General features: G+C 38.9%; 1 protein-coding gene across 5 annotated transcripts in view; it reads left to right on the top strand.

Annotated features, from left to right (window-relative positions):
- Nucleotides 1-14,068, top strand: part of SERCA (ATPase sarcoplasmic/endoplasmic reticulum Ca2+ transporting SERCA) — a 56,286-nt gene that overhangs the window by 26,897 nt on the left and 15,321 nt on the right. For all 5 annotated transcript variants that reach the window (XM_069123451.1, XM_069123447.1, XM_069123450.1 and 2 more), the window contains 2 exons: nucleotides 7,109-7,126; nucleotides 13,088-13,170. In XM_069123451.1, coding sequence (XP_068979552.1) covers nucleotides 7,109-7,126; nucleotides 13,088-13,170 — 101 coding nt within the window. The remainder of the gene's footprint in view (nucleotides 1-7,108; nucleotides 7,127-13,087; nucleotides 13,171-14,068) is intronic.

The following is a 14,068-nucleotide window of genomic DNA, read 5'->3' as shown; positions in this document are numbered from 1 at the left end:
TTAGACCTGACTCGTTTCGGACTGAGCAATGGTAAATATAATAAATAGCAGGTTAAACTATGTGTGAAAATATGTAAAAAGAAACGTTGAATAACATTTTTTCACAAGATGCCTTCTTCTCGAGAAAAATAAATTTCACAATGTATCACGCGCGTGTATCGGATCAGTTCTTAACTGATCACGTTTGAACTTTCTTTTCTTGAAAACGAGAGCTTAAACGGAAACTGTGCTGACATATTTCTTGCTGGTAATTTATTTGATCGCGTGTATGGTAATCTTTTGCTGATTGTTTGCTTATACTTAGCCTGTGCTTAGCCGAGTTTAAGCAAACTTGACAAACATTCGAACTTGATTTTCTCAGAAACGAAGCGTCGCATGAAACAATTTTATTCCACACTTTCGACTTATCTTTGCACGTACGATCACCCTGTTTTATATGGAAATAGTGAATTCTACTCGGATCGGTCGAGTACCAAGTTTCAGAGTGCTTTTGCAGTAAAGTTTCCTTTCTTTCCGATAATTCGTCGATTAAAACTCTACTTCCCAGCGTTGAGCAATTCGAGGAACCATAGAGCTTAAACAAAATTTGTCTATTCTGTCCGTTTAAAGAGCGACGTGTCTGTTCGTATTTATTTTACAAGATAAAGAGAATAGCACGCGCATGAATAATAGTACCGGCAAGTATCCTTCGAAATTGGCTCTTATTTTGCGTTTGAAAATCTTCTTTGCGATCTGTAGAATCAACAGATCTACATCTCGTCACGAACAGCCGCTAAATCTTGTCTTCCATCGTAACTTCTGCTCCAACTACTCCAAACCTTGTAACGAGCGAATTAACGCGAAGTTCGTGCAGACTTATCAACTCTGCTTCGTCACAGCTGCTCCTAAACTATTTAAAACTTCCACGACCACGGAACTATCCTCTTTCCAAGCAGATTCTTTCAAAATTCTCCGATCCTTCGAAAGATAAAAAAAGAAAAAATGCCAATTTATCCTAAAATTTAAATCTGGATTCTGTCCAAAACTATCGCGTGGTTAAATCATTTTTCTAACTCGAAATATCCAGCGCAAGAGCGAAACCGAGATTCAGCGACAATATCGCGTTTGTCGCATCTGCTAGCGAGATTCATCGATAGTCTCGCCGTGTGCCGCTAGCTCAGCTTTGTGGCCCTGGCGTTGTCATCGTGTGACATCGGCTCAACGTCGCGTGATTAATCCGCAACCGTGACGCTCCAACAACGGGAAAACTGCATTTTTTTTTTTTTATTTTCTTTTCTTTTTTTCTTTGCGTCCTCGCGTGTCCCTCGCCCACCAGCTGTTTCTGATCGCGCTGAATACATCGGAGATGCTGCATTGTTTCCGCGAGAGCGTGTTTCGTTGTGCGGATGTACGTACGTTGAGCGCGTTGGTCGATGTGCATGTAAATGAGTTCGTTGAAACAACGACGCGGGTATTAAAGGCCAATGGGTATAATGAGCGCGAAAAACTTCGTGACGTTCACGAGCAGGATTTGCATACCTATCGTGAGTCTTCTATGGTTGCGCGATGCTTATGACGACAATGAGTTACGCTTACGGACCTTATTGTTAGTCATAGTCGTCGTTGTTGCTTGCTATGGTGGCTCAGCATCGTTTAGACAGACTTTTATTGGGCTACGCTTCTGTAACTGCAAATTTGGCGACAATTATTCTTATTTGATTGTTTTCGGCACTTCGGTAACGTGGTAACAAAATTTCAGTTTCTTTCGCGAAAATTTCAGATTGTGTTTTTTAATTAAATTGTGGAAGAATATTTTCACAAACTTGGCGTTAATTTCATTTGCCTAATTAAGAGACAAATAGGTGGGATAAAGGGCACGACATGGAACAGAAATTATTAACGTGCAATTTTACAAAATATTTTGCGTCTGGTTTAGCAGGAAAAAATCCTGTGTAGCGTGCAATCAGGGAAAGTTTAGCGTAGAGGGTACATAACCCACGAGGCAGGGAATGTGTTAATATCGTATTAACCTTCTTCTAAGCAGACTTTTCCTTGCTCGTCGGAAAAAAAGTTACAGTGGAATCTGCTTTTCCATTGCGATATGAGAAGTAATAATTAGTAGTATAAATATATTGTTTAACGAAACATCACGGCTTCCAGGTACACGCTGTTGCAATTTATCTTAAGGATAGGTACCCTGAACCGTACAGATGTCTCGAACAGTTGGTTAACGTCGAAATACCCTCGTGTATCGAGTAGCTAAAACTGGTTCGTCACAAATGAAAAGACACCCTTGTTAAATAGGGTCAACTCTCCCTCATATTATCATAAGAATTAAATGGAACAAACATATGGTGCTAGGGGCGGCTTAGGTCCCCGACAGACTCCTATACTGTAATTCATAATAACAAGCTTTTGCTTCGTCTCGCGAGGAGAGTGCAAGATCTTGCGTTTTGTTTAGTTCAAAATTCCCAAGACTATAGATTTTGTTTAAAAAATGCCCCTAATCTTATAGGAGCATAAACTGTTTTAAACTTGAGATATTTCTCAAGGTAGGCTTCGCGGTTGAAGATTCGCTAATGCATCGAACTACAGCTGAATTATTATTTTATTATTGTTACTACTGTGAAAATTAGTATTCTATGTATATGGTGTGAAAGAAACACGGACTACCGCGTAGAATAGCATGTAAATAGAATTGAATTTCAGTTCGATCAAAGTTCGATCAAGGATAGTTGGTTGGTTCAGGAGGTAGAATACAGGTTAATTGGTTTGTTTTTACAGCGAATATCGTACAATATTGCCTTGTGGTTCGTACATAGATACGTTAGTTCACCGCAGCGGAAACCGCGAGGCGTAATTCGCGCGTGTGAAAGCCGCTAAACGCTCGAATAATCCAATATCGAATGGACCGTGTTCGAATGCCAATTGGCGCGACGTGGAAGAGCTTGAAATTACGAAATCCTAGCGTACGATGTCTACTCGTCTAAAAAAAAAAAAGAAAGAAGCGGAGAAGATAGGCGGAGTAAATTTTTAATGAAAATAAACGGTGGCGTTGTTGAAAAAAGACTATGATATGTTTCCGATCCTCTTCGTCGTGTTCGATGTAACAGCGAATGAGAATGATACTTTTATGTATTCTTTGTTGAAATATGAGACGTCGAAGAAAACAAGTTTCTGCTTTCAGAATTGTAAATTGCCTTCATACGGCATTTCTATACGCGTGTATGTGAGTACACGCACATGCGCTTACATTGAATTCTTACAACGATAATCTGGTTTGTTCCACTTGCGAGAACTGGCTGCGTTTGCACTGTATGTCAGCAGGTAAACGTTGAAAAATATACGAAGTTTATTTCATTGCATCCAACTTGGCGAGCCGAAGGAAATGTTACTATTCGCGTGTATGTTATTAGCCTGTACGATAGTTAAAGAAACAATGGGAAATGTAAGAAGATGTGTGAATTAATCATTGGCCGTGGAAATTGCTATTGAACCGTTGAAAACCGCTTATCTTCCCTGAAAACCCGGGCCAATTGCCACAAATTCAATCCCCTCGAGCCTGTCATCTGCAAAATCCAAACAACCCCGACCTCTCTTGGCTTCGCGCCATTTCCTCGTACGAAAATTCGTAACATCCACGTTCCACTTCTAGTGTTTCGGCTCTCGCTTTCACTCGATGCGAGAAACACCTCTGTTCCCATTCAATCTGCGATTTATTTTCCTTTCGACGAATTCTCAACATTTTACCAATGTAAACACGATAGTCGCGTCTCGTGTCGGTGCCAATGAAATCTCAAATATTTCCTACAAACTGCACCACGTATTCGTAATAATTTCCTATGATAATTATCGCAGTATCTCTCAACACAGTGGAATACTTTCGCGAGCCAAGTATACTACACGCGTTGTAAGTACGAGGAACGAAGGCATTTTCTCGTTACATTTATCGAACGACACTGATAAATTTTATCCTGACACGTTCGACGAAAAATCGACGAACGTATGGAGAAGGAGGGAGTCCTTTCCTGACGACGTTCTCGTTAATATTTTTTCAACGACCTCACGCGTGTTTTAGCCACTTCTGAAAGAAGAGTTCTTAGAGTAAAAAAATATTCTTCTTTTAATTATTTTCCTCGCGGAAGGTAGGAAACACTAGGAGTCGTAAAAATCTTCCCTCGTTAGAAGACACGTGCGTGATGCGAGCGAGATAGCACATTTTTAAAGTAAAAAAATTAGAAGATAAAAGCGGCGAAGAGCATTCGATTTTTATCGAATATCATATCGTGCCCTGATACTTGATACTTATGGCAGATAGTGTAGGTGGATCTACATAATTCGTCTTGATGGTCGACTGTAGAGGCTCGATGATTCAGGGGCTCGGGAAGAACGTTTGCATAAACAATCCACGAGCGCGTAACTTGCGTAATCGGCTGATGCATCGAAACATTCGATCCATTAGCACCACGAGCATCGAATTCTACGACAGCGATGTTGTGTAGTGCGAATGCTTCGAAGGTTTTCGGGTTATTTTAAGTATCGTGTGTCGATCTCTCGAGAAATCATCGATCTCTATCGATAATGCATTAGCTGATGCGTCGTGATTAATACAAAAGCTCTCTGTGCTCTTCTTTGCTCCGACGTATGTTACTAGGTTTTTAGTTCCTATCTGCTTCTTATTTTCATCCTTTGGAACTTTAACATACGAACGAATTTCTTTCTTGTGATCCATTTCTAGAACAATATCGTACAAATTTTGCAAACAACCAAAGACGCGCGTACAACATCGTGACAATCGACGTTTTTTGGAAATTTCGGTCAAATGCGAAAGAAAACATCGAACCTTACGTGCGAACTAAATTAAGTTTTAAAATTGCTTATCACGTTCTTCCCTTGTAGTTCTTACTTTCCAGCTATCCAGGTAAACAGATAACGTTAAAAATAATTAGCGCTACCTGGAAAAAATGATAGAACAAGTAGGAACAATCTTGCAACCTTCTGAAGACACAATTGGCATATTTAGACTAACCAGGAGAAATCAATCGCTCGTAGAGTTTTCAAGTGGCGAAGATTCAAAGAAGGAGGCGAATATAGCGGAAGAATATAAGATTTGTTTTTCTGTGTAGATTCTATGTAGATTTAAGTTCGCATCAACTACGATTAATTTATTATTAACGAAAGACGAGAATATAGTGTTGTTCCGTGTAAGAAAGTAAGATTACCAAATTTACATAATCCTCCTTCCAGCTTGAGCGATATAGTTGCGCTTCCAAAGCTCTCCCATTAAAATGGAAAGCATCGAGTGTACGGTTCTCACATGAAGTATCCCGAAAGAACAGTTTTCTGCCCTTACAATCGATAGGAAACGAGAGGGTGTGCCTCTATCTGCTGGCGCGTTTCCCGGGGAATTCAGCCGAAAAGCGATAGAATCTGAAATGCTTGGGGTCTGAAACAGAAATTGCACCGGATAATCGGGTTTTCCTTTGGTTTACTTTTCAAACACTTCCCTATCCTACAGTTTCATTTCATTTATATTAACTTGCCGAAGCAGAAGTTAGTGAAAAGTGAACGTAAATGAAATTTACAAACTTTCTTCTTTCCTATAAAATTCATTACGAAATTAATTATTTAGAAAGCACGCAGCACCAGTTCCTTGTTTAAATAGATCGTAGGAACGGAAAATTAGGGGGAAACTTATCGGATGGAAAGTAAATATAATATTATCGAAGAGATACGTGAACAGAGTTTTGAAACTTTCCTGAAGAATAAGATTGCTCGTAAATATATTAGATTAATGCGTATGGGACGTTGCTGCTTAGAATAGTTTCGATTTAAAAGAGATGGCATCAAAGTTACCAAATATAAATCTGACGTTTCAGAAGATCAAAGGCATTCTGTATGTCCTGCCTGCACAATTTTCAATACATAAATTATTTTAACAGAGGCTCTAAATTAAAAGTACTTGCCAGCTAAATTTATTCTTCTCTTTCAAACTATGAAGGAACTAATTCGTTAAAATTATCTCGATAATAAACTGTTAATTTAATTATTTTTACGATACACGCACAAGTTTCAAGAATTCTTTTAGAAACGTAAAATAACGAAACCAGTTAATCGTTGGGACGTTACTCTCGCGAACGTATGATATTTCGAATGAATTGGCGCTGTTAAAAATTTATTTGGAGGAAACGATATTTTCTCGATACGACAAATCAAATCTCGCGAATGACGGTTGATTCTAACGAGATAAGGACGCTCAGCATCCCTGTATTTCGTGTGTAAATCTGTCAAACACACGATACGACGGGCACCTTGCCGGCTGCCGAATTATGTCAAATGCAGCGCGTGTCATATTAATGGCGTTGATCCGCAGGATTTCAACCGGTACTCGCCTGGTTTCTTCGTTTGAAAAGTCTCGTTTGGAAGAACGGACGAATGATTTTGCATATTTCTGCCCTTGCGGCCAGCATTTTATCGGTTGTCACGGAGACACGCGTCGATGAGCCGTCACCGTGTAAGGGCGTTTATTATCGACCAGGAAAACGTTGTTTGCGATGCCGGTAACGCGAACGATGCTTCGGCAATCCGAAGTAGGCCACCTTAAAGGAGATGCTGCGAGCTACTGCGACTTAGGCTATTCAGATTGCACGTACCAATCGTCTATCCGGCTTTTTAACCAATTAACTTGGGGCAAACATGGGGTTAATTTGTCGCCTGCATTGTCTATATCTTCGACATGGTCATTTGTTTACCCACGAATCATTCCTTTCTGCGATTGATTCTTACTGATTGTAGATACGCTTGCAAGAAGTTTATAGAAAATATATAGAAGATATTTATGGAACATTTGAAGACGTAAAAGTTCATAGAACATGCGTGATGTTTAAAAAATATCTTAACTATCTAAAGTATAGTATTTATCGTAATAATTATAACGTTAAACAGACGTCTTTGCCTAGGTCTTACTGCTTTAGTTGTATTCGTAAAAAAGAATGAATTTGCACAACGATATTTATAAATCTAATAAATCTAAAAATCTAAAAATGAAACATATAAAAAAGTTTATAAAACTAGGAATCATCATAGTTTGAATTGGTTATTTATTTGCGTTGCATCTTGTCTGTTTCAGAATTGCCAGCCGAGGAGGGTAAGTTTTTCCCAGCGAAAGGTTTCTTCCCTCTGTGACGATCGATACGGTAAGCTGTTTGGATAACAAATTGGCATTGATGCTATCTGTAGAGTGTCTCGATGTAAACATCGTATTTCCAGATAATGGTAGGATACTTTGCGACAAGCTGGTAAAAATGATATCGTAAAGAAATCAGATATGTATTTTAAATAAGTATTTTTATTCAAGAACTCAAGCACTCGTGCATTTCTTTACTTCTTTATCGCTTTTATAATCGCTACCAGATTACTTTTATATTAACTGACGCAGACACATACATACACAGGAGCACATAAAATGTGCATATCGATACATTGTATTGTCCATCGAATCAAATATTTATTTTTCCATTCAATTTGTCCAATTTAATCACCGAAATAACGCGTTAACGAAAGTAAAAGGAAATAATGTGCGATGAAAGATAGCGATCAAATTAATATTTAATCAATTTCGAGCATAAAATTACACGCGATTTACATACCACACGCCCTTACATTTGTCAAGAAAAATCCCCATTGTATTTCTCACGGCATTTATATTTAATAACTAAATCCAAACGTATTGATCTAATCTCAGTTTACTGTGTTAAGTTCAAAGCTCGATACCACTAGAACGAAACGTAGAACCAGATAAAAAGACGCTTCGTCGGAAAATAACGTTATGTGACGATATTCTTTTATAGCGACCATGTTTTGGCGTTCGTTCCTTGGACATCGCGTAAGACGAGGCTTATCTCAAGACACTCGATGACTCGCGCTCGACGTCATTACCAATGTTCTTTTCGAGCGAGAAAATATTCCTTGCGTCGTTAGCGGACGCTGTACAGATCGCACGACGTGGAAACACAGTCGCGACTCGTCCAATGCCAGACCCCTGGCAGTCATAGGTTCTCCCACAGGTTTCGGATCATGTAAAATCGAGGCTTCTTTCTCCTCTTTGTTTACGTATTTACCGCGTAACTCGTAGTACCTTTTGATCCTTTAAAAATAGACGCACTTGTACGTGGTCGCGCCTCGAAAGCCACTCAGCGATCCACTTTCTTCTTGTCGTTAGCCTTAGAGCAGCTAACTATTTTTAAAATGGTAAATTTCGTGAAATGCGCGGTTCATCCAATTAGTGCAGTTCCACGGTTTTGTTCTTAAGCTGTCTCGAGGGGTTTTCGAGTAATTTCGATGCAGAGAACGAGATATCGGTTTCGTTCCGACTGTGTTTCTTTTTATCCTCTCTTCTCCTTGTGTAAGAGGCACCAGTTAAGCAGTTTAACTTGGAAAAGCGCATCTGACGCGACCTCGAAGCGACGTTCCTTTAGATCGAAGAAGAAGATTGTCTCTTTGTGGTTGATTTCTCTATCGGGAATTTAGTACTTGTCTGCTAGTTGCATAAGCCATCCTTTTGTTCTCCAGGTCGACTGGAATCAATTTTATTGCATGGAACGAAGATCATAACTTCAGTAGAATAGAACGCGTTCTTGATACTTCTTACGTGTTTCATATATATTTGGTTGCAGAGTTCGCTTGAATACAGTGGAAATCCATTTACCTGAACCAAGCGAAAGTTCGCAAAGAGTTCATATAATAGTTGTTCCAGGCTAATTCACCAATTTCTTCACGCTGCGAGCTTACTAAATATTTTCGATTCCCATAACGAGGAATCACGTTCGAAGTACGTATTTTAGATTTTCATTCGGATAAGTGCAAATTCGATGTCAGATTCTAAATCAGATTCTAAATCCTCGTTTCAATAACTCAAGTTCGAATAGACTGAGTTCCACTGTACTTTACATTCGTCTTTATCGTATGATTGATCCTGCTCCATATGAAATAAGTAGATTGTAAAATTTCGGTTTAATAACCGGAGTTCGGATAAATGAATTCCAATCATTTCATATCCAATGTTTCTAGCATGATCGATCGTCTTGCTCGTCGGAAGAAGTTGGAAATTCTCGCCGAAAATGCAGTAACCAGTGGAACGCTGCAATTTTCCCGTTATCGTACTCGATCCTCGTTATTACGGCGCTTAAATCGATCAAGAAGCTCACAGCTGTAAACGACGTCAAAGGAGTTGGTCGATCGGAGGTGTTCAAAGACGCGAGATGCCTTGGGAAATGCGGAACGCGGCAATATCGAGCACTTAGGCCAGCGAGCTGTGTCTGGATGCGAAGGCAGATGCCGTGGATGATAGTTGGCGTCATTATCAAAGCAGGCCAGGCCTGTCTACATTGCATTATCGTTTCACGCGTGCACGTGGTCGTGTACATAACATAGAAAGAGGAGAAGCTGAAGGGAATAAACGCGAACGTCGGTTACGTCTGTAGCCATTTAATTCCGAGTCAACGTTACGTTGCATCATAAGGTGGTATCCCATCACCTTCTTTGAAGTCGATCTTCCACATCGTTAGGATCCGCTCGTTTTCTTGCTTTCTAGTCGGAAGAATAGGACGATTGCCAACGATGGTTTGAATTACGGTTGGATCTATCAGGTGTGAGCCGAGGAATCATGGAATGGGAAGTTGGATTGCTTTGAAATTAGCTGTGGAACTTGGCATGAGGATCGAACACAGGATTTTTTTTTTTTTTTTTTTTTTTTTTAGTATTTTTGCAGCGTTCTTTTGTGTTATGGAGCAGGTAGGAAGTTGTTTTGAATGGAACAGTTGTTGGAATAAAGATGGAGAAGTGAATGACTTTTTTAATAGTTTTACAACATCGATTGAATATTGCTGTGGAATTGATCATGGAACTTACTGCTAGAACGAACATCGAGGGAACACATCTCTTAGTATTTTCGAAATATTTATTTGCCTTGTGGAATATAGCTATTATGTTGTTTCAGCTGGAGTTAGATTGACTGGATTGACTTAAAATTGGCTGTGGACTGTTACTCGAAACGAACGATCGGCGTTGAATCTTTTAGTACTTTGGAAACGTTAGTTTGAAATACGACGCAGCTATGGAGTTATCTTAAATGGAATATTGGCTAGGATAAAAGTCGAGGAGTGTTGAATTCTCTAGCCATTTTCCAGCATATAGATTGAATCGACCGTAAAGATATTCCGGAACGAAGGTGTTCGAGGGAAAAGTATAGTTTCGAATAAAGTTTCACTGAAATTGAATACAATATTCTAATTTCGAAGAAGTTGAATTTCATACGATATTAAAATTTCGAATTTGGTATTCAAATAAATCCGAGACTCGTTCAACGTTTCTAAGACAAACAACATTTTCAAGCAGCAAGAGCTTTATATTTCCTTTGCGTCCATAGAATCGCGACACCAAGTATAACTATTGGTAATTGAAGAGAGTGGCACGCGATCCGTGACCACGAGTCTTGTGTTCCTCTATGCAGTTTAACGTTTAGTCAGAGAGAACAACGAGGTATTATAAACATTTCTCGCGAAACGATATACGTCTCTTTCTACCTCGAATCATTACGTTGCTTTTCTAATCGGATCCACTTCTTCACGTTGTATGATCCACGTCACACGTTGACACGTCGACTGTCACGCGAATCCGATACATTTTGTTCTGGCAATAGATCAAAATGTATAGTACGCCATGGCGTTTAATTTCTGCCAACTGTTATACCTACATTGTATTTACGATCTTCTCTTTTGCGACGATATTATCAAAGCCATTCGCATTGTTGAATATTTATTAGTCCATGACATTTATCTTACTTTAATCGTTCTAAAAAATTTAGTAGCGTGAGTCACACCGAGTTTCTGTCAAAGTGTTAAACCGATTTTTCCGCAAAGCAACGACATTTGTTCGAAGAATATTTCATATCACCCGAGAGAGCATAACAGAAACGAACGACGTAGAGAGATACTCGTAAAAGAGATCTCGTAACTCGATTTAACTTTAGAATTATGTGAAACTCGTCCCTTAACGCTTCAGTTTCTCCCAGTCCGTAAATGCGAATCCAGAAGTTGGAAATTGGAATTCTCGATTTCCAATCCCTGCATTTCCGCGCCAGCAAATTACCGGTAAATCGTTGCCTTTTCGGCGAGTCATCATCGGCTTTCTCGAACGAAGAATCGCCGATTGAAAATCGACGTGTCCAAGTTACGTCGAGCTCTGCGCTTCGCGTAATCACGCGCTTCCGTTGCCGTTAATTTCGCATCATAACATTCTTCATTAAAAATTGTATTGACGTAGATTTGTTAATCGCGGCGACGTTAATGCGATTTCTTTCACAATTTAACGACACCGGCCGCGATCTCGCTGTAGCCTGTCTCTCTTTTCTCTTTCTCGTCTTCGTTCGTTGCTCGTTCTCTGTGCGAACGTCACCGATCGACTAACAATATCCGTATTGCGCGGACAAATACGGTGATGAAACTGATGCTTGCACAAGAGACGTCAAAAAGTACTCGGATGACATTATCGTCGTGGAATCGCGTCCGAAAGAGTCACCTTGATTGCCAACGCCATACGAACTTTTCAACTTTCAATCGCTTTCGTCCTATTTTTCTTTCTCTCGTACTGAAAAATGAATTACGTATTTCAAGCCTTTGAAGCTTTTTCCGTGTTATATCTGAAAATTGGATAGAAAATGTCCGTGCTCTGGTTCGTTTATTTTAAACGTGTCAAGCACGTACTACTTTGCAAGCGTTTTCTTTTAAGTAAATTTTAAAAATTTATATATATAATAATGGTTTCATAGAATAATTTCGGCAATATCTTTTACCTTCGAAGTCTTCTCTGTTTAATATCGAAAAATTAGATCTGAAACTATAATTTGTCGTGCAAGATATAACTCTACAAAATATTTTATACTCAAAATTCTAACCATAGAAGATTACCGACCATGATAGAGACGTAAAGTGCATTACTCCGGCACGAAGCTATTTTATAAAAAAATTAAAAAAGAAAAGGGGGAAATTTCAAAAATTTTAACGAAATTGGAGTGCAAAAAGTGAACGTTAAAAGTGCTTCTGGCGGAGGAAGAGGATCGAAAAGCGCGGGAGACACGGATGACGAGGTAGAAACGCGTTCCTATAATTGCTCGGCAATCTGATTTTCACTTGTCTTTGCTCGTAGATTACAATTAATGAAATCGTCGATCGTACAGCACGTTGGAGCGACATGACGTCAATCGTATGCTGGCAAAAGGCACTTGCTATCAAGGACACCATAGTCTGCTCCCGATTACTCTCCGTTCTGCCATCTTTTTCCTCTCTCTCTCTCTCTCTCTCTCTCTCTCTCTCTCTCTTTCTCCTTTTCTCCCTTTTTTCCACGTTTATCCATAGAAGATAGATCATGAAGCCAACAGATCGCGATAGGTTTTCCCTTGACGATCGCAGTTGTACCTGTTGTTTCAATACATTTTGCAATTGAACCTTTTTCCCTCAATGACACATATACGAAGATTTTGATTTCCTTTTTGGGAATGGCAATCGACGTAGGATTTTATTGATAGTAGAAGCGAAATACTTAGCTTGGAAAGTTACCATTTCTTTTTTTCCCCAATGACACAATATCTTTTTCCTTTTTTACGTTAAATCGAAATATTTAATATTATTGTTACCGCTGATTATTTGCTATCGTTCGATAAAACCTGTGTTACTCTTGGTCGTACGTTATGTAGGAAAATTTGATGGATTTTTCTAAGATACCGCGATTCGATGATATCAACTCGGTGGTTGAGTGTCTTCTTACGTACATCCATCGATTCTCCAAGATGATACTGATATCATTTTTCTAACGAATGAACCATTTTTCTTCTGGAAATTAAACTACAAGCAGTTTCGTTCAAAAAGAGAGAAAATATTAAAAAAATATGCCAATTTGTTCCTTCCATCCAGAAGCTCTTTTTTTTATAATATCGAATAAAATCATAAATGTTGGATCTATTTACCGAGACGATCGTCCTGTATGTGAAGATATTTTATCCGTAAGAATACGGAAGAACGATAAAAATTTAATATACTTTTGACAATTTCAGGAAAGTCCATATGGCAACTCGTCTTGGAGCAATTCGACGACCTTCTAGTTAAGATTCTTCTATTAGCCGCTATTATTTCTTTTGTACGTATACATTTTGTCCACAAATTATGACATTTTTGTTCCATATCTATCTATCCCATCGATAGTTCATCGACGCGCGATAAAAATTTTTCTTTCAAATCTCGCGGAAAAATAGCTGCTATCGGTTTTAATTTCGCAAAAATAGCGAAACGATAACATCGGTTACGGCGATTCTGACGTTCACATGGCCTGAGATTGTTTCGAGTACATCGATGACGATGATAGATAGCATCTGGATTGTGATAAAAGGGGTAAAAAATTTGTGAAAAATTATCGACACGCTCGAATCGTTAATCGCCGATCGAAATACGTTGAACCGTTTTGCTTTTTTCGAAGGTAAACGTTCGAATGCAAGCGGCCACCGTTTATTTTTAGACGTGACGCGAAACAACGGTAATTAATAAAATTTAAACGGTGTATTATGCTCGTCCGCGGGCCGCTTAGTAATTATTAGTTAGCAACGAAGTCGTACTATGTTTACGAGCGGGTTCAAGGCTCACTCATTATAAATACATCTGGTTTCAAAGGTGAAAAAATAGCCTATCGATCTGTCGCCGAGCTACGCAGAGTATAGTTATCCTTACGCACGTGTAGAAGATTCGTAATAGATGTTGCGAACATATCGTCGAGTTTAAGACGTAGAAAGTTATCTGATAAAACGCGGCAGATGCAAAGAATTTGATTCTCTGGATCAGTGCTTAAGTGTCATTAACAAAGGAATTGACTGATACACGCTGATCTGGTTAAGATTTTGCACAAGTGTTCGTTAGACTTATTTAAGAATTTAGACGTAATTCGTTCGTACCTGTCTTTTTTTCTTTAATGCGTATGGATATAAATCATAAACGCAACAAGATATCAAAAAATAGTTGAAATAGAAGTTATATCGTGTTATGTA

This window comes from Bombus flavifrons, chromosome 11 (genome assembly GCF_040668555.2).
Source record: "Bombus flavifrons isolate JBK064 chromosome 11, iyBomFlav1_principal, whole genome shotgun sequence".
NCBI lineage: Eukaryota > Metazoa > Arthropoda > Insecta > Hymenoptera > Apidae > Bombus > Bombus flavifrons.
Note: the sequence above shows the minus strand (reverse complement) of the source record. Positions and strands in the feature narration are given on the sequence as shown.